This window comes from Leopardus geoffroyi, chromosome B3 (genome assembly GCF_018350155.1).
Source record: "Leopardus geoffroyi isolate Oge1 chromosome B3, O.geoffroyi_Oge1_pat1.0, whole genome shotgun sequence".
Classification (NCBI taxonomy): domain Eukaryota; kingdom Metazoa; phylum Chordata; class Mammalia; order Carnivora; family Felidae; genus Leopardus; species Leopardus geoffroyi.
In genome coordinates this window covers 142,282,283-142,301,686 of record NC_059337.1, presented here as the reverse complement: position 1 = coordinate 142,301,686, position 19,404 = coordinate 142,282,283, and the positions used below count along the sequence as shown (strand labels likewise).

General features: G+C 45.5%; 1 protein-coding gene across 6 annotated transcripts in view; it reads right to left on the bottom strand.

Moving 5' to 3' along the window:
* EML1 (EMAP like 1) overlaps positions 1-19,404 on the bottom strand; it is a 186,884-nt gene that overhangs the window by 53,892 nt on the left and 113,588 nt on the right. For all 6 annotated transcript variants that reach the window (XM_045452058.1, XM_045452060.1, XM_045452055.1 and 3 more), the window contains exon 3: positions 11,139-11,274. In XM_045452058.1, the coding sequence (XP_045308014.1) occupies positions 11,139-11,274 (136 nt within the window). The remainder of the gene's footprint in view (positions 1-11,138; positions 11,275-19,404) is intronic.

Sequence of the window (19,404 nt, the reverse complement as noted above, 5' to 3'; positions counted from 1 at the left end):
GGGAGGGCCTGCTGAACGTCTAAAACTCCAACAAATGTCAACGATTAATATGGACGCGTGGTTTGAGGCTCAGCCAACGGGAGGCACCGCGAACCTGAACGCTGCAGCGCTAAAGGGACCCGGCGCTCTGGGTGGTGAAAACAAATCTAAGTACCCTCACCTGTGTGTCCAGCTGTGCTGTTTGCGTGCCTTTGGAAGACACACACCTGTTCAATCTATGCGCAAGAGGCCCAGAGACACAGTGGACTAAACCGAGCGCGGGAACAAAAGCATGGAAAAATATTTTGGTAAGCTTCGATCAACAACAGAACGCACACCGCCCATCGACACGGAAAACACTTCTATCTGCATACACAGACTTGGATACAATTCATCCCAGCTCTACCCAGATATCTCTCATGCCCACATTTGCATTAAAATGCTAAGCTTTTAAAAAATCTACTATTGTTGTATACGTTTGGGGGGGGGGAACCAAGATATTTCCTTTTGAGAGCCAAGGGCTCTTACGAATTAAAGAGGATTTACCAGGACTCAAAGAGAAGGACAGAAAATAAAGCTGGAAGACCAGACATTCGCAGGATCAAGGGCAGCCAGAAGGAGGAACGCTGTATACTCACTGCGAGAAGCCTCCTTAAATAACCAGCAGGGAATATCAAAGAAGTTATGTTCCCTCTGGACAGCAAGGGAAAAACAATCCCTTCATTTTGCAAGTGGTGGGACTGGCTGGTGAGAGACTGCACACCGTGGGGAACATTTTCTAGTGTTTAGGGCAAGGAAAGTAGTTTTGGTACAGGACCGCATGGATACGGTTTCTTCTTTTCCCTTCTGGTCTCTACCCCCACTCCTGAACCAAAAACCTTCTAAGGCCTGAAAATATAACGGTTCTTTACATTACATTATGTACCCATTCAACGTTTTTGCCAATTCAAATGAAATTTCAGACATAATAGAATTTCTGCAAGGGTGACTGGTGAGCAGAGGAGAGTGGCAAGCTTTCTTCTTCTGGTTGGATAGTAACTCTAAGCATGAGAAGCCAACAATTGTGTCTTTCTTTCATTATGTGATTTGGAATCAAGGGTCAGTTTTCTACCATTTTGCAAGAAGATCTCCAACTTTTACAATTAAAAAAAAAAAAAAAAAAAAGAGGGGCGCCCGGGTGGCTCAGTCGGTTGGGTGTCTGGCTTTGGCTCTGGTCGTGGTCTCGCTGTTCGTGGGTTCGGGCCCCGTGTCGGGCTCTGTGCTGACGGCTGGGAGCCTGGAGCCTGCTTCGGATTCTGTGTCTCCCTATCTGCCCCTCCCCCACCCCCTCTCTCTCAGAAATAAAATGAAAACATAAAAAAAAAAAATGAAATCTGACAGGTCACTCCTGTGTACCACTAGAGATTTTCTGATAACGTCATTTGTCCTGAGAACCGGGGTGATCACACTCAATTAAAACAATTAGCCACTCAACAAATACTTATCAGGCATTGACCGTTTGTCTTGCAAGTTACGATGCTTGCGGGAGACCACCCACTTCAATAATCACAAAATGGTCTGATCTTTCTCTTCTGCTGTATCTTTGTGGCAGAAATCAAGTCATTTCCTAGGAAGGCTGGTCACTTAGAATCTGACAGATCAGAAGAAGCTTTTCTCGTACATATGAAGCCACTCCCTAAGCCCAGACGGGTGACTCCAGGACTTCTGAGAAAGGGACAGGTGTCAACTCATCTTCCTCCGTGCAGTAGCAGAACACTTCCACGCTATTTTGCTACAGAAACAGACTCAAAACGTGAGTTTAACGCCTACATCTCAATAGCTCCGAGTGATGAGGAAATATATTAGAAGTAATAATTTTTAGGGGTGCCTGGGTAGCTCGGTTGGTTAAGTGTCCGACTTTGTCTCAGGTCATGATCTCACGGTCCGTGAGTTCGAATCCCACGTTGGGCTCTGTGCTGACCGCTCAGAGCCTGGAGCCTGTTTCGGATTCTGTGTCTCCCTCTCTCTCTGCCCCTCCCCTGTTCATGCTCTGTCTCTCTCTGTCTCAAAAATAAATAAACGTTAAAAAAAAAATTAAAAAAAAAAAAGAAGTAATAATTTTTAAAGACCCATAAAATCAGGGGTGCCTGGGTGGTGCAGTTGGTTAAGTGTCTAACTCTTGATCTCAGCTCGGGTCATGATCTCACAGCTCATGAGTTCGAGCCCCTCAACAGCTCTGTGCTGACAGTGCAGAGCCTGCTTGGGCTTCTCTCTCTCTCTCTCTCTCTCTCTCTCTCTCTCTCTGCTCCTACCCTGCTCACACTCTCTCTCTCTCAAAATAAATAAACTTTAAAAAAAAAACAACCTTTTTTAAACCCAACTTTTGAAATCGTGTGTCTGTCCGGCACTGACAAATGCGTATTTCTAACAAGTGTAACCATTTTTTCCAAAGGACGGTCAGTTGTTTATTTGGAAGCGATAGATGTTTACCACCCTATCTTATGCTTGGAACGGAGCGCTTTTTAAATAATGCTCTGTTTTGTACCAGTTTTGTTCTTTTGATCTGTCTTCTCACAGCTCTGCCCTATTGTAAAACTCTACTTTGGAGCGGAAAGAATGAGTGATTGTCTCTGTTCTGAGCCAGTGGAAATGTTATTCTATTGTGCTGCAGCATCCCCACTGAGCAAGGTATGACCTACAATGTCTTCCCCCGGATTGTCTGCCTTTTTTCCTTTGACTAATGGAAACAAAGCTTTTCCCAAGGATTCCAAATCAAACCCCCAATCGAAGTCTTAATTGGCAACACAAAGCACAGCCGCTGGGTGCTGGACAAGTTCCAAAGGAGATTTTGTTCTTAAGCACCAGGCTGAAAAAACCCCAGAGAAAAGAAAACAAACATATACCCATCCACACGCTGCAGATGCCCCGACTTGGTTAATTTGGAACTCTGATTACAGAAAAATTCCTGCATGATTGTAAACATATTTGAAACGTCCTGGAAGCTATTTTAATCCTAATATTCAGAATGCCCAGCAAGCTTCTTTCTCTTTTCGGGATTCTCTCCTAATGAGACGTCTATAGGAACTTGACCACGGAGGAATAATTCGATGCTACTGTTTGGGTTTCCAACTTCCAAGTGGATGGGAACTAACATCCCTGGAAGCCCATAAAAGCCAGAGAAACAAAATAAATGAATCACTAAGTTCTACCCGGAAAACCAAGAGTCTTAGACTCAATCTAGAAAGCCATGTATTTCCGGTTGGCTGTTCTACAACAGTCTATCAGAGGAACCAAACTCATTATTCTGTAAATTAAAAAGAAGCATCTACAGAGGCCTTAGAAAATTTCTGCAAGGAAGGTTAGTGTTTAAATGTTAATACGTATACATGTACATACACACACAATATGATGGCTGCAGATAACCAACCCTCCACACTCCCTCCCTTCTTTCCTTCCTAAGATAATATTGTTGAGAGCAGAAACTAACCACGAGCCCTTGCACGCACATGGCTGACAAAAGGGGGCAGGAGACCCAGGCTTCTGCTCGTAGCACATGGCCAGTTCTGTCCTTGGAGCCCAGCCCCCGCAGTCCCTTCCTTCCAGGCAGTCCTGTCTCTCAGACTCTCTGCCAGAAGTCTCTGTTGAGAGTCACCCTCAGCACTGCCTCTGTTCCTTCAGCACCCACAGGGGCCTCTTGGAACGTCACCGCTCCTGACAGCAGCACACAGCATGGGACATACAGGAGGGATCATTTCCCAATAGTAATTATATCAAGCACTTTTTATGAGCTGACGTAAGTGCTGACCTGGACAGCTTTGCGGGAAGCAGCCTAACACAGCGACAGGAGCATCAGCCCTGGATGCACAGGAACCTGGGTCTGAGCCCATGTTTCCAGCTCTGTGCCCGTGGGGCCTGGGGAAGTTGCCTCACTTCTCTGAGCCTCAGTCTTCTCAGAAAATAGGAATAACAATATCATTTTGAGGATTAGTGACCACATATTAAAAACCCAGCACTTCGGGGCGTCTGGGTGACAGTCGGCTGAGTCAGCTCAGGTTGTGATCCCACGGTTCGTGGGTTCAAGCCCTGAATTGGGCTCTGTGCTAACAGCGTGGACCCTGCTTGGGATTCTGTCTCCTTCTCTCTCCGCCCCCTCCCCTGCCCGCTCTCAATCTCTCTCCAAAATAAATAAATAAACATTAGAAAAATTAGAGAAAGACAAATATCATATGATTTTACTCATATGTGGAATTTAGGATACAAAACAGATGAACATAAGGAAGAGAAGCGAAAATAATATAAAAACAAGGAGGGGGACAAAACAGAAGAGACTCTTAAATACAGAGAACAAACTGAGGGTTGCTGGAGGGGTTGTGGGTGGGGGGATGGTCTAAAAGGGCAAGGGGCATTAAGGAGGACACTTGTCGGGATGAGCCCTGGGTGTTACACGTAGGGGACAAATCACTGGAATCTACTCCTGAAATCATTATTGCACTAAATGCCAACTAACTTGGATGTAAAATAAAATAAAATAAAATAAAATAAAATAAAATAAAATAAAATAAAATAAATTGGTACTTCGTAGGCTTTCATTATCATTAAAGAATGATTTCTATCATCGTCATGGACTTAAAGGGGCCCTCAACTACCCACTGAGGTCTCTGCTGTTTCCTGGGGAAAGCGTCCATCCGATTCCATAGCCCAGCCTCGTTTCTGCAGTCAGTTTCAGAAACTTCATTCCCCAGCCTTATCCTACCCTGAATAAATGTTTCAAACACTAGAACTGAAAACACAATTTGCCAGGAGTTCTAGCAATCATGCCAATTAATCCTATGAGGTCTAAGACAACCATAACTATTCTATGAAGTGACGGGCACCATGACACTACGTCGAAGTTACTTTGGACTCAACATAGAGACCTTCTATAAAATCAAAGAGCAAGAATGTTGGACTTAAGCTCTCACAGAATGAACCGAAAGCTAGAAATTATATTTGCATTTCAACTTTGACTTTTACCTTTGTGCTCTGAAAAGCGTTTTTATTTTATTTAAATTCCAAAATATAAGAGACATAAATGATAGAATTCTATTTTATCCAAGAATAAAGGGAAAGAGTCTCATCTTTTCAATAATAATTTGCTACTTTTTTTTTAAAGATTTATTTGTTTGAGTCATCTCTCCACTCAACATGAGGCTCAAACTCACAACCCCAAGATCAAGAGTCGCGAGTCGCACGCTCTACCGGCTGAGTCAGTCAGGTGCTGCGATAATTTGCTACTTTAAGAAGTCACTCTTGAAATGAGAAAAACTCACTCTTGAACAACCAATGGGTCAAAGAAGAAATCACAAGGAAATTTAGAAAATTTCTGGAAACAAGTGAAAATAAGAACATACTAAAACTTACAGGAGATGCAGAACACAATACTAAGAGGGAAGTTTATAGCAGTAGACTTGCATTAAGAAGAAGAAAGATCTAAAAAAAAAAAAGAAGAAGAAGAAAGATCTCAAAACAACAACCTAACTTTCTACCTCAAGGAACTAGAAAAGGATAAACTAAAAGGTTAGTGAAAGTAAGGAGCTAATTAATAAAGATTAGAGCAGAGGTAAACACAACACAATACAGAATAGAAAACAAAACAACGGAACCATAATTTTAGAATATTTTTAAAGAAATTTTTTTAAGTTTTATGTATTCATTTATTTTTAGAGAGAGAGAGAGAGAGCGAGTGAGTGAGTGTGGGGGAGAGACCAAATCGCAAGCAGGCTCTGTGCTGTCACCACAAAGCCTGACACGGGGCTGGAACTCCTGAACCATGAGATTACCACCTGAGCTGAAGTCAAAAGTCAGACATTTAACTGACTGAGCCACCCAGGTGCCCCTAAATGTCTTTTAAAACGACCAACAAAACTGACAAATCCTCAGCTACACTAAGAAAAAAAATGAGACTCAAATAACCAAAATTAGAAATGAAAATTAGAAATGAAAGAGAGGATATTACAACTGTTATCATGGAAGTAAAAAGAATTCTATGGGGCTACTATGAGCAATTATATGCTAACAAATTGGATAACCTAGAAGAAATGGATCAATTCCCAGAATCATACAACCTACCAAGATGAATCATGAAGAAATAAAAACTCTAACAGATCAGTAACCAGAAGGAAATCGAAGCAGTAATTAAAAAAAAAAAAAAAAAGCAAAGAAAAGCCCAGGGACAGATGGCATCACTGAAGAATGCTACCAAACATTTAAAGATGAATTAATATCAATTCTCCTTAAAGTCATTCAAAGAATTAAAGGGGGGGGGGGCAAGGGGGGAATTCTTCCAACCTCATTCTATGAGGCCAGCATTAGTCAGATGCCAAAACCAGACAAAGACACAACAAGAAAATCTATAGACCAATACCCCACCCCCCACCACTTATCCACAGGGGATATGTTCTATGACCCCCAGTGGATGCCTGAAACTGTGAAGAGTGCCCTTATTTATACAAGTTTTCTCTATACATACGTATGTATGATAAAGTTTAGTTTATAATTAGGCATAAGAATAAAATAGAACAATTATAACAACACACTGTAACAAAAGTTACGTGACTGTGGTCTCTCTCAAAATATCTTACTGTACTACTCTATTCACCCTTCTTTTTGTGATGATGTGACATGATAAAATGCCTACATGATTAGATAGAGTGAGGTGAGGGAGGGAGGCATTGTGACATAATGTTAGGCTACTATTTGACCTTCTGATGATATGTCAGAAGGACAGTCATGAGCTTCTGAACTGAGGTTGACCATAGGCAATTGAAACTGAAGAAAGCAAAACCACGGATGAGAGGGGACCACTGCATACACCACAGCCCAGTGGGATTTACTCATGGAATACAAGGATGGTTCAACATATGAAAATCAATGGAATAACATGTTAACACAATGAAGGACAAATACCACATCACTATCTTAATTGATGCAAAAAAAGCACTCGACAAAACTCAATATTCTTTCAGGTTAAAAACTCACAACAAATTAGAAATAGAAGAAAACTACCTTAACATAATAAAAGCCATGAATGAAAAGCTCACAGCTGTCGCCACATTCAACAGTGAAGACTAAAGGCTTTTCCTCTAAGATCAGGAACAAGGTGAGGAGACACAGTCTCATTACTCCTGTTCAACACACTTCTGGAAATCCTAGCCAGCACAATTAGACAAGAAAAACAAATGAAAGGTATCAAAATTGGAAAGAGAGAAGGCAAGTTATCTCTGTTTGCAGACGACATGATCCTACATGTGGAAAACTCTAAAGATTCCACACACACAACATTTGAAAACGAGTAAACAATTCCAGCAAAGTTGCAGGATATAAAAAGAATCAACAAGATCAGTTGCACTCCTATACTAACAATGACTAAATCAAAAAGGAAATTAAGAAAACAATCCCTCTTGCTATCGAATCAGAAAGGATTATATACTCAGGAGTAAATTGAACCAAAGAGGTAAAAGACTTGCACACAGAAACATTGCTGAAAAAAAAAACCAAAGAAGACATAAATAAGTGGAAACACATCCCACTTTCATGGATTGGAAGACTCAATATTGTTAAAATGTCTGTATTACCCAAAACGATCTATAGATTCAATGCACACCCTGTCAAAATCCCAATGGTATTTTTTGCAGAAACAGAAAAAAAAAATCCTAAAAAGGAATGTCAAGGGACCCCAAATAGCCAAAGAACCTTGAAAAAGAAGAACAAAGTTGGAGGCCTGAAGCTTCCTGATTTCAAAACGTACTACAAAGTAACAGTAATCAAGTTGGTGTGGTATCTTTTTTAGCACAAAGACAAAAATATAGACCAATGGAACAGAATAGAGAGTCCAGAAATAAACCCTTGAGTATTCAGCCAAATGACTGTCAACAAGGGAGCCAAGACCACACGATGGGAAAAGGACAGTGTCTTTCAACAAATGGCAAAAGGAAAACTGAACATCCACATGCAAATGAATGGAGCTCTACCTTTACCTTGGACTATACACAAAAATTAACTCAAAAGGGATTAAAGACCTAAACACATGACCTAAAACCATAAAATTCTCACAAGAAAACACAGGAGGAAAGCTTCGGGGTCCTGTACTTGCCAATGACTTCTTGGATGTGACACCAACAGCAAAAACAGACACTTGGGACTACATCAAACTTAAAAACTTTGGTGCATCAAGGAAACAATCCATAGAGTGAAAGGCAACTATGTAATGGGAAAAAATATTTGCAAATCATAGATCTGATAAGGGGTTAATATCCAGAATACAAAAGGAAATTCTACAGTTCAAGAACAATAACTAAAAAGTGAGTAATTTGATTAAAAAATGGACAAAGGACCTGAATAGGTATTTCTCCAAAGGTGATACACAAATGGCCAACAAGCATATAAAAAGATGCTCAATGTTGGGGCGCCTGGCTGGTTCAGTTGGTAGAGCATGTGAGGCTTGATCTCGGGGTTCGTGAGCTCAAGTCCCATACTGGGCATAGAGATTACTTAACAAAAGATGCTCAAGGGGTGCCTGGGTGTTTCAGTTGGTTAAAGCATCCACCTTCGGCTCGGGTCACGATCTCATGGTTAGTGAGTTCGAGCCCTGCGTCAGGCTCTGTGCTGACAGCTCGGAGCCTGGAGCCTGCTTCAGATTCTGTGTCTCCCTCTCTCTCTGCCCCTCCCCTGTTCATGCTCTCTCTCTCTTTCTCTCTCTCAAAAATAAACATTAAAAAAATTTTTTTAAAAAGATGCTCAATATCACTTATCATATGAGAAATGCAAATGAAACCCACAATGAGATATTGCCTCAAATCCATTAGGATGACCACCAGCAAAAGAACAGAAGATAACAAGTTTTGGGCAAGGATGAGAAGAAATGAGAACCTTTGCCTGCTGTTGGTGGAAATGTAAAATGGTGTAGCCATTATGGAAAACAGTATGGCACTCCCTCAAAAAATTAAAAATAGAATTACCTTATGACTCAGCAATGCCACTTCTGGGTATGTATCCAAAAGAATGAAAAGCAGGATTTTGAAGAGCTATCTGCACACCCATATTCATTGTAGCATCATTTACAATAACCAAGAGGTGGAAACAACCCAGTGTCCATCGACAGTTGAATGGATAAAGAAACGGTGACGTGTGTGTGTGTGTGTGTGTGTGTGTGTGTGTGTGCACGTGCGTGTATATTATGCAGACCTAAAAAAAGAAGGAAATCCTGTGATATGCTACAATAAGGATGAAGCTCGAGGATATCATTCTAAGTGAAATAAGCCAGTCACAAAGGGACACACAAATACTGTATGTCTCCACTCAGAGGAAGCATCCAAAGTAGTCAAAGTCACAGAAACAGAATGCAGAGAGGTGACTGTGAAGGGCTGGGGATAGGAATTACTGTTTAACGGGTAGAGATTCGGTTTTGCAAAATGAGGTTCTTTAAACTGATGATTACCAGAGGGGAGCTGGGTGGGGGGATGAGGGGAGTCGGTGATGGGGATGAAGGAGGGCATCTGTCATGATGAGCACCGGGGGACGTAGGGAAGGGCTGAATCGCTGTATCGTACACCTGAAACTAATGTAACACTGTGTGTTAACGATCCTGGAATTAAAATGGAAAGGAAGAAGGAAGGAAGGAAGGAAGGGAGGGAGGGAGGGAGGGAGGGAGGGAGGAAGGAAGGAAGGAAGGAAGGAAGGAAGGAAGGAAGGAAGGAACACAAAAACAGACCAGACAAAAAAGTTCTGGAGATCTGTTGCACAACAACGTGAGACAGTACTTAACGCTACTGAATTGTATGCTTAAAAACGATTAAGGCGATAAATTTAACGTCATGTGCTTTATAACACATGGCAATCTGAACTTTGAAATAAAAAGCTTTGACAATCTTCAGCATCTAGATGAAAAAAAAAAGCCCGTATCTACTACTGTCAATTAGACTCTAGAAGGGCATTTCACGTGAATTAGAAATAAATGATTCAAGTAAGTATTAAACAGAAACGAGGGCGTCGGGGTGGCTCATTTGGTTAAATATCCGACTCTTGATCTCCGCTCAGGTCATGACCTCCCCGTTCGTGGGATTGAGCCCCGTGTCGGGCTCTGCACTGACAGCACGGAGCCTGCTTGGGATTCTCTCTCTCATGAGAGGCACATGCCCCTCCCCCATGAGCATGCTCGTGCTCTCTCTCTCTCTCTCTCTCTCTCAAAATAAATAAATATACTTTAAGAAACAGATACAAAATGAGGCTAAGAATTTCATTTTTTAAGTTTTAAAAAGCCCCACAAAACCAATTTTCTTAAAATTCGCAAACAACAAGTACATGAAACTCTATTTGATCAAAACACAATGAAAATACACTTGGTGAGGGAGAGTGCAAACCTGCATATTTAAAACAGAAGATGAGATCGCTAGGTTTTCATTCCGAGTCCCAACCCAGCATCCAAGCGAACGCCTACAAGCCCAATGGTGGCCCCAGCGTGGCCTAGAGGTTGCTCCGCTCTGTGTCCGGGCACCTACTGGCCAGTTAGTATCGTAAAAAGTTCTATGGCTTCCACGGTGTACTCATAACAAGCCACGGTCTTTTACGCTACATTACCATCAGGCATTGAATTTCCTAGAGCCTAAAAATTTAGAAAAGTAGCCTGGCATATAAGAGATAAACTTTCAATATGACGATTATGAAATTATAGAAAAGTTAAGAGCAAACTATGCTCTGAGAGACAACATCAGTATCTAGAACATCACCGTTTGGCACAATTTAAAAGGATGAGCTTATCCAAATTTTACAGGTAAATAATTGAGGTTGGTCTGGAGACCTGAGTTTTGCTCTGTGCCAGAGAGGAACTCGGGAAGAGCATATTCATTTGCACACAGGTTACACTCCCATTTGTGTTTTTAAAAGAGAACTTTAAAATACAAAATGGTACACTGTGCTGTTAGCCAATGAGATTTCAGAGACAGTAAGATTAAGTAAAAAAAAAAAAAAAAAAAAAAAAGCAGAAAAACTTATATAGGTCCTGATATGTCAACACACCAAATCTTATACTTTCATGAATTTTAATTCACACAAGAAATTAACAAGGGTCGTATGAAAAGGCGATATTGATTTTAAGTCTGAGATGGAACTCCTTTCAGAGTTCGCTTAAGGCGCGCTCCACCTACCTTTTGGCTGCCGCTGCCACAGCAGTTTCTTTCCTGGCCCCGGAGGGGGACGGCAGAGAGCCACTGGGTTTCTTTGGTAACACGGTGCCATTGTTGATGGTGGTTCTTAAGGGCAAGGTCTGCACCAGTGGTCTTGCTGTGAGAGGAGCAGAAAATGTAATCAGAACTTTCCCCTTTGTCAGCGTAACTTTTTACAGAACTTTAGACAGGGAGGAAGGAAGAGGGTATCAGTTTTAAAATGCTGGCAGGATTGACAAAGGCACCAAGAGAACTCAGCAGAGATTTTCAACAAAGGATGTTGGGACATGGAACCTAGACACCAGTCTCGCCCCTTACACAGCAACTAACTCAAAGTGGACCCAAGACCAGAATGTAAAACGAAAAGCTATAAAACTTCTAGATGAAAACACAGGAGAAAAATCCGTGTGACCTTGGGTTTGGTGGCTTTTTAGATACACCACCAAAAGCACGATCCATGAAAGAGAAAAACAGATTGCTTGGACTTCATTAAAATTATAAAAACGTTTGCTCTGTGAAATGCATTGTTATAAGGATGAAAAGATAAGTCACAGACTGGGATAAAGTATCTACAAATCACATATCTGATAAAGGACTTGTATCTGGAATATAAAGAAAGAATGCTTAAAACAGTCAGAACACAAGCAGCCCAATTAAAAAAATGGGCAAAAGATCTGAACAGACACTTCACCCAAGACGATCTACAGATGGCAAATAAACATATGAAAAGATGCTCCACATCTTTTGTCATTAGGGAAATGCAAATTAAAACCATAATGAGATATCTCTATACACCTATTAGGGTGGCTAAAATCCAGAAAAACAAACAAAGTAGCACTTGCTGGCCAGGATGCAGAGCCACGGGGTTCTCGTTCATGGCTGGTGGGAATGCAAAATGGTACAGACACCCTGGAAGACAGTTTGGCAGTTGCTAAATATAGTCTTGTGGTAGGATCCAGGCATTGTGTAACATTAGGTATTTATTTACTCAACTGATTTGAAAACTTATGTCTGTATAAAGCCTGCATTTAATATTTATAGCAGTTTTTTTTTTTTTTTCATAATATTGTCAGGAACTGGAAGCAACCAAGATGTCCTTCAATGGGTGAGTGGAAAAACAAACTGTGGTCCATCCAGACCGCGGAATATGATTCAGAAAAAAAAAAGAGTGAGGAAGAAATCCACGCCAAGGACAGGGCTGAGGCTTATTAAATCCATGCCACCAAGTGAAAGCAGCCAGGCTCGAAAGGCTGCGTTCTGTGTGATTCCATTTATATGACAGTCTATAAAAGGCAAAACACTGGGGCGCCTGGGTGGCTCAGGCGGTTAGGCATCCAACTTTGGCTTGGGCCATGATCTCATAGTTCGTGGGTTCAAGCCCCGCATCGGGCTCTGTGCTGACAGCTCAGAGCCTGGAGTCTGCTTCGGATTCTGTGTTTCCCTCTCTCTCTGCCCCTCCCCCACTTGCGTTCTTATCTCTCAAAAATAAATAAAATTAAAAAAATTTTTTTTTATAAAAGGCAAAATTACAGAAACAGAAAACCAGATCAGTGGTTGCCACAGGTTGGCCGGGTGAGGGGCAGAGGGCCGAACAGGTAAGACCTAGGAGAAATTTAGGGTGGTAAAATGATTATGTGATGCCGCACGGTGGCTATGTGACATCAGGCATCTGTCAAAACTTACAGGCTCTTATGGCACAAAGAATGAACTTGAACGTTTGCAGAGAAAAATCAGTTAGGGAGATGGGGGGGTGGGAACCCATGACAGATAAAAGAATCAAACTAAGTTACCAGTATGTACTACGATGTCATGGAAGGGGGTGGGGCAGGAGAGGTGCTGTGGAAATGGGGAGAGACTGTCTACCTATCCGTCTGCCTACCCGGGAGCACATGGTAAGCACTGTGCTCTAGTCAGTAACATTGTTTCCCACAGGGCATGGTCTATACCTCTGAAACCACAATCATGAACACTAGGGCGAGAACAATTAAGAGACGGGTGAAGGATGGTGGGAGCAAGGTTCATTGTTGCAGAGCAAGGCTACAGACAAGCCAGAGGGAGGCTGCAATGAGCCAGGTTTAGCCTGATACAGCCACAGATACACAATTATATATGCGTATGTAAACACGTATTGGTATAAACACAGACATGCCTTAGCTCTGCCCGCTACGACTGCCGAAAGCAGTATCACCCGGCACCCAAACCTTGGTTTCTAACACGATTCCACAACAGCAGGGGAGCCTGGACTCCTCGGGGAAATGCCCAAATTTGGGGCTGGGGCAGGGCACCCACGACACGGGCCCGGAGCGTCCTGTACTACCAGAGAGAAAGGAAGTGCTCAAAAGCAGTAATTAAACCCCAACCCCTATACTGATGGGCTCAAGTCAGAGGCACTCAGGAGCCAACTGAAAGAGCTCCCCGTAGCCAAAGCTGGGAAACCCGCAGGAACAAACCACATAAGGCAATACTGGATCACAGCCTGAGGTATACAAGTATCCATGAGTCCATACCGATACAAGGTGATAACGGAGGAAATGATTAAATGGGGGGAGAAAAGATACATCTCCCGGGCATAATTCCAGATAATTTACGTAGACACTCAAGGAGGTGGAGTGCAATTCTCTATTCCTGAAGTGCGGGCGGCATAGTGACTGCCTTCTGCACTGTCCAGCGTGGGGACGGGGGGAGTCACTGCACTGTGGACAAACCTGGCAAACTCCGTCCAGGCCAATGTCACAGTGATGAGTCCTATCGATAGCACGTGACCTTGACAGGATGTGAAGGACATGCGTTTTACCTCTACGGTCTTCCTCCCCAAAACCCACGACCTACCCAAACCCAAGGTGAAGGACAATGAGCCATCTGACTAGGGCTCCTCAAAACTGTCAGGGTCATCAGAGACAAGGAAAAAGTCTGAGCAACTGTCAGTCTAGAGGAGCCTAAGGAGACAAATGTGATCCTGGATCGATCCTGGAACAACAGCAAAAAAGGGTATTAAGGATAAACTAAGGAAATCTAAATACAGTGTGCCTTTAATTAATAAAAATGTATCACCATGGTGGCATACTAAATGTAGAATGTTAATCGTAGGGGAACCTGGGTGCGGGGCGTATGGGAACTGTCTGTATTACCCCTGTAACTCTTCTGTAAATCTAACACTACTCTGAAATTAAAAAAACAAAATTATTTGAAATGCTAGCACAATTTGTTTTGTCCATCACAGAATTAAATCTGCCTCAATTTATGTTCTTGAAAACAATAACAAAACTGCCCAGAATGCCAAGTGTTTAATGAACCGGAACTTTTTGTCCCCTAAAGCAGAAGGCTAGGCTTCCTTCTTTCTTTTTAATTTTTTTTTTTATTTAAAAATTTTTTTAATGTTTATTTATTTTTGAGAGAGAGACAGAGCTCGAGAGGGGAAGGGCCAGAGAGAGAGGGAGACACAGAATGCGAAGCAGGCTCCAGGCTCTGAGCTGTCAGCACAGAGCCCGACATGGGGCTCGAACCCACGAACTACGAGATCATGACTTGAGCCGAAGCCTGACGCTTCACTAACAAAGCCACCCAGGCGTCCCAGCTTCCTTCTTTTGTTAAATGTGACCGAAAATGGCAAAAGCCACAGGCGGCTCCCTAGCCAGAGCACGAAGCCCTTCGCCACCCTCTATGCTCTCTTCCTCATCTCCCGAGCACCTGCTCACTCAAGGGCCTGGGGCGCACTGGGAGCTAGCATTCCTCAGTGGAAGCAGCACGGCTCCCAAACCACGATTCCCCATCTTCTCTCGCACACAGCGTGCTGGTCCCCAGGACCCTTCTCCCCAGCAGGAAGACAGGCACCGTCATGGCCGCTCTTCCTCCTGTCTCTGCTTTGTCCACCATCTTGGCCCCATTCTGGGTTGTTATTTTAAGTACACGTACTGTGTTACACAGAGTCCCCCACATTCATGTTCACCCAGAACCTCAGGATATGACCTTACTTGGAAACAGGGTCTTTGGAGATGTAATTAGTTAAGATGAGGTCATACAGGATTAGGGTGGGCCCTGAACCCAACGATGGTGCCCTTGTGAGGAGCAGAGAAGAGACACAGAGTCCCCCCACCCCCACCCCAAGAGGAGGCCACGTGCCTGTGGACGCAGAGCTTGGAGCGAAGCGTCCAGAGGCCAGGGAATGCCAAGGATGGCCAGCAGCCACGGAAGTGGGAAGAGGGGCCTGGGACAGCCTCCCTTAGAGCCTCTGGAAGGAACCAGGCCTGCCCGCCCCTCAACTTCAGTCCAGCGGCACTGATCTCGGACTGCCGGCCTCCAGGACTGGGAGAGAATACGGCCATTGTTATAAGCCTCCCAGTTTGTGGTCACCTGTCATGGCAGCCCTAGAGATGAGAACGACGCATATGTGAGCCTGTCTGTCCCTTCTGTTCCTGCCTGTCCAGCCTGTCCCCGCAGCACGACTCCTAGCCCCAAGGGTGGGTCTCCGGGGCGCTCCGTCAGCCGGGTCCAGGCTCGCCTCCCCGTGACCCTCACCTTGATGTCCCTCGCCGCCACCTCCAACGGCCCCCAGGAGCCACCGCACCATGTTGCATGTAACCAGGACTGACACGGGACCTGCACATCTGGGGGCTCCTACTTCACAACCAGCCCGCGGAGGAGAGAGGACACCATCCCGACTCCTGGGTTAGTGCACCTCCCCACCACCCGGCCAGTCAGGATCTGGGCTTTTGTAACCTCAGCCATCTGCTCTCATTCTATCCGTACGACTGTATTTTTCCCACCGTGTCCCCAGGTGCTTCCGTGTGCCCCCCACAAACCAACAAGCCAAACAATTCCACCTCCTCAGCTCTGCTCTTGCTGGGCTAGCCAACGTGGGTGTGTGCACTCACCTGGAGGGTGTGCTACGATACACAACGCGGGGCTCCGGCCCATAGTGTTTCCGATCCTGGGTCTGGGGTGCAGCCTGAGAATCTGCCTTTCTAGCAAGCTCTCAGGGCATGCCTCCGTTGCTCCGGCGACCCCACTTTGAGACCCACAGGCTACGCCGCTGTCCTCTCCTGGGCATTTCTGCCCTCCCGGATGGCCTCTCCCAGCTCCTACACCAGTCTGGGCCTCCCAGTTGAGCACTGGCTTACACACTGTTCCAGATGAGCTAATCTCACTCTGCAGAGCAGAGGGGGTCGCAGACGATGCCTGAGCTGGGAGGGGTGTCCCCTAGATCTCTGCACACCCTGCTCCGGGGGCAGGCAGGCCAGGTATGCTGCTCTGTCTCTTGGGCTGACAGCAGAGAGCGACTCACCCCTCCTGGGCCCCAGGGGCTGATGGGGGGAGCAGTCACCTGAACCTAAAGGGAGAGAAACTGCTTTGGGAGCAGAAGCAACATTCAGAGGAGGCACACAGCCAACCCGAGGGACCCCATGCGGCAGGAGCCAAGGAAGTGAAGGCCCCCCTCTCTCCCCTCCTTCCAAGCCCCAGCGAGGGCTCCCCGTGCGCAGACCTAACTGGGAGGGGGAGGGCAAGGGCCTCTGGCGTGGTCCCTGCAGGCTGACCTGTGGAGCTGGCCAGAGGAGGGTAAAGAAAGGACCCACAAGGGTGCCTGGGTAACTCCGTCGGTTGAGCTCTTGACCTCAGCTCAGGTCACGGTCTCACGGCTTAGGAGATGGAGCCCCGAGCCGGGCTCTGCGCTGACAGCAGGGAACCTGCTCGGGATTCTCTCTCTCTCCCTCCCTCTCTGCTCCTCTACTGCTCCCATTCTCTCTCTCTCAAAAAATAAATAAATAAACATTAAAAAAATAAAAAAGACAGGACCCAGAGGGCCCAAGGAGGACGTCTTGTACCCAGCTCCTCTCTGGCCCCTCGTCCAGGACCCCCACCCCACCACACACACACACACACACACACACACACACACACACACCGCCAAACCAGGCTGGGCGAGCCTCCTCCCTGCTCCCACTCCCCTGGCCTGTGCCAGGGGTGTCCTGTGTCACCACACCCAAGACACCACATGGCAGTCGTCTGTTTGTTCACCTGTCCTCTCCATCCACCATGGGAGGCTCCTTGATGGTGGGACCTGCTGTGATGCCCCCACAGAAGGAACACAACAAGTACACGTCCATCAGACCGCACTGATCTCAAGTCCAGTCTCGTCATAACCTCGTTCTGTCATTCTCCCGAAAGGGAAAATAGGGCTGTGGAAACCCACGGAGAGGATATCAACTGCACGCAGTGGCTTTCGCACACGGTGTAATGGACCCTGTACGTCCCACTGTCACAGAGTGTCCTCAAAACAAACAGAATTCTTAAAGCTCTGATAAGAAATCATGGAAGAAGGGGCGCCTGGGTGGCTCCGTCGGTTAAGCGTCCGACTTCCGCTCAGGTCATGATCTCACGGTCCGTGGGTTCGAGCCCTGTGTCGGCTCTGTGCTGACAGCTCGGAGCCTGGAGCCTGCTTCGGATTCTGTGTCTCCCTCTCTCTCTGTCCCTCCCCGACTTGCACTCTGTCTCCGTCTCTCTCAAAAATAAACATTAAAAAAGTTTTTAAAAATAAAAAAATGAAATCATGAAAGAAAACACAGGATGGCAGGGAGGCACGGTGACCACCTCGGAGTGGCAAAGAAGGTGGAGAGACCCCTACTTTGGCAAGATCTCGCTGGCTGTGCCGCTCTTGGTAACATCCTCAGGCCGTCACGGCCACGGGCTTGGTCAAGAGCACCACAGCTGCCACCAACATGCCTAGTAACTGCGTATTTTGCACGCGGCGCCTCCTCAGGTCGCTGCCAGGTTTGCCCATCTGGACGTGGTTAGCCACTCAAGGAGGAAAGGCGGCTGCCATAAAGGGAATGTTCTGGAAGAAAAAACGCCTGCTAACGTCCAGTGTGAACAGGCAGCAGCCTGGATTGCGAGGGGGAGGACAGGAGGATACGAGACCAGCCTGTAGGACAATGCGCCATCTTCAGACGGGCAACGTTTACAACTGTGGAGGAGAAACTGCACCGCGGGAAGGGCTCACACGCAATTTCCGCTCATCAGGTGCTGAGATAAATGACTCCTCCGTTCCCACACGACACTAAGATAGGAGACATTCTGCTGGTTCATAAAAGGGGTTTTTTAAATAACATTTCCATTGTTCCTAGGGGCAAAACATAGACACAGAGCACGAAAGAAGAATTTCTAAAATCAAAAGAGAATGCATGATGAATGGCATGTATTTGGAATGCATTCATCGGAGGGGGGGGCAGGATGGTTGGGAGCTCACATCTCAAGGGATGTTGGGAAGCACAGAGCAATAAAGGAATCACGCAGGACCGGCCCGACTCAGTGCGGCTTACTCCACGGGGCCTCAGAGAAGTCACCACCCTTCCGGGCCCTCGCTTCTTAAAAATAAGGATCTCAGCGCCCACCCTGCAGGGCTCCCAGAGCACTGGGAGTGAGGAGTGGAAAGGTGTTAGCATCGTGTCCGGGCGCAGCAGGCACGGAGGAGTGGGAGCTATTATCCCACGGCCACGGCTACATCCAGGACAGAATGCTTCGGACATCAGGGTGCAGTCAGGTACCCTGAATGCCTTGTGGGAAGAATTAATGTAGCGTTTCAGTTGTGATCAGAGATACCTGAGGCAGAGTTAATTAGGCCTGAATACAGGAGCAACATTTAAAGTGGTAAATGTGAATTACTTGCTGGTGAGCACGGAACAAAGCGGACAATCCCGGATACTGGGACAAGGACTACGTTTTCCATTAAAATCTCACAGCACTCCCCTTGCACTGAGATGGAAACCAGCCATGCATACGTACAATGGGTCTATTGTGAATTTAACTCCAAATCGTGACTCCTTATCTTCTTGAGAACAGGCCACCAGCCTCTGGGCACTCCCTCCTTGCTGCTGTCCTCAGGGCAGGTGAAGATCAGTTTACGTGGTAAAACACCAGTCATTTTTACTTTAATTTTTTTTAACGTTTATGCATTTTTGAGAGACAGAGCATGAGCAGGGGAGGGGCGGAGAGAGTGCGGGAGACACAATCTGAAGCAAGTTCCAGGCTCTGAGCTGTGTCAGCACAGAGCCTGATGCAGGGCTCGAACCCACGGACCGTGAGATCATGACCTGAACTGCAGTGGGTCACTTAAACGACTGAGCCACCTGGGCGCCCCTCCCTCTGCTCCTTTCTATCCAAGTATCCTCCAATATGCATGGTGTTGCAATGAACTCCTCTATTCATAAAGCACATTTCTGTATTTATACTCACAACAGCAATCAATATACACGGG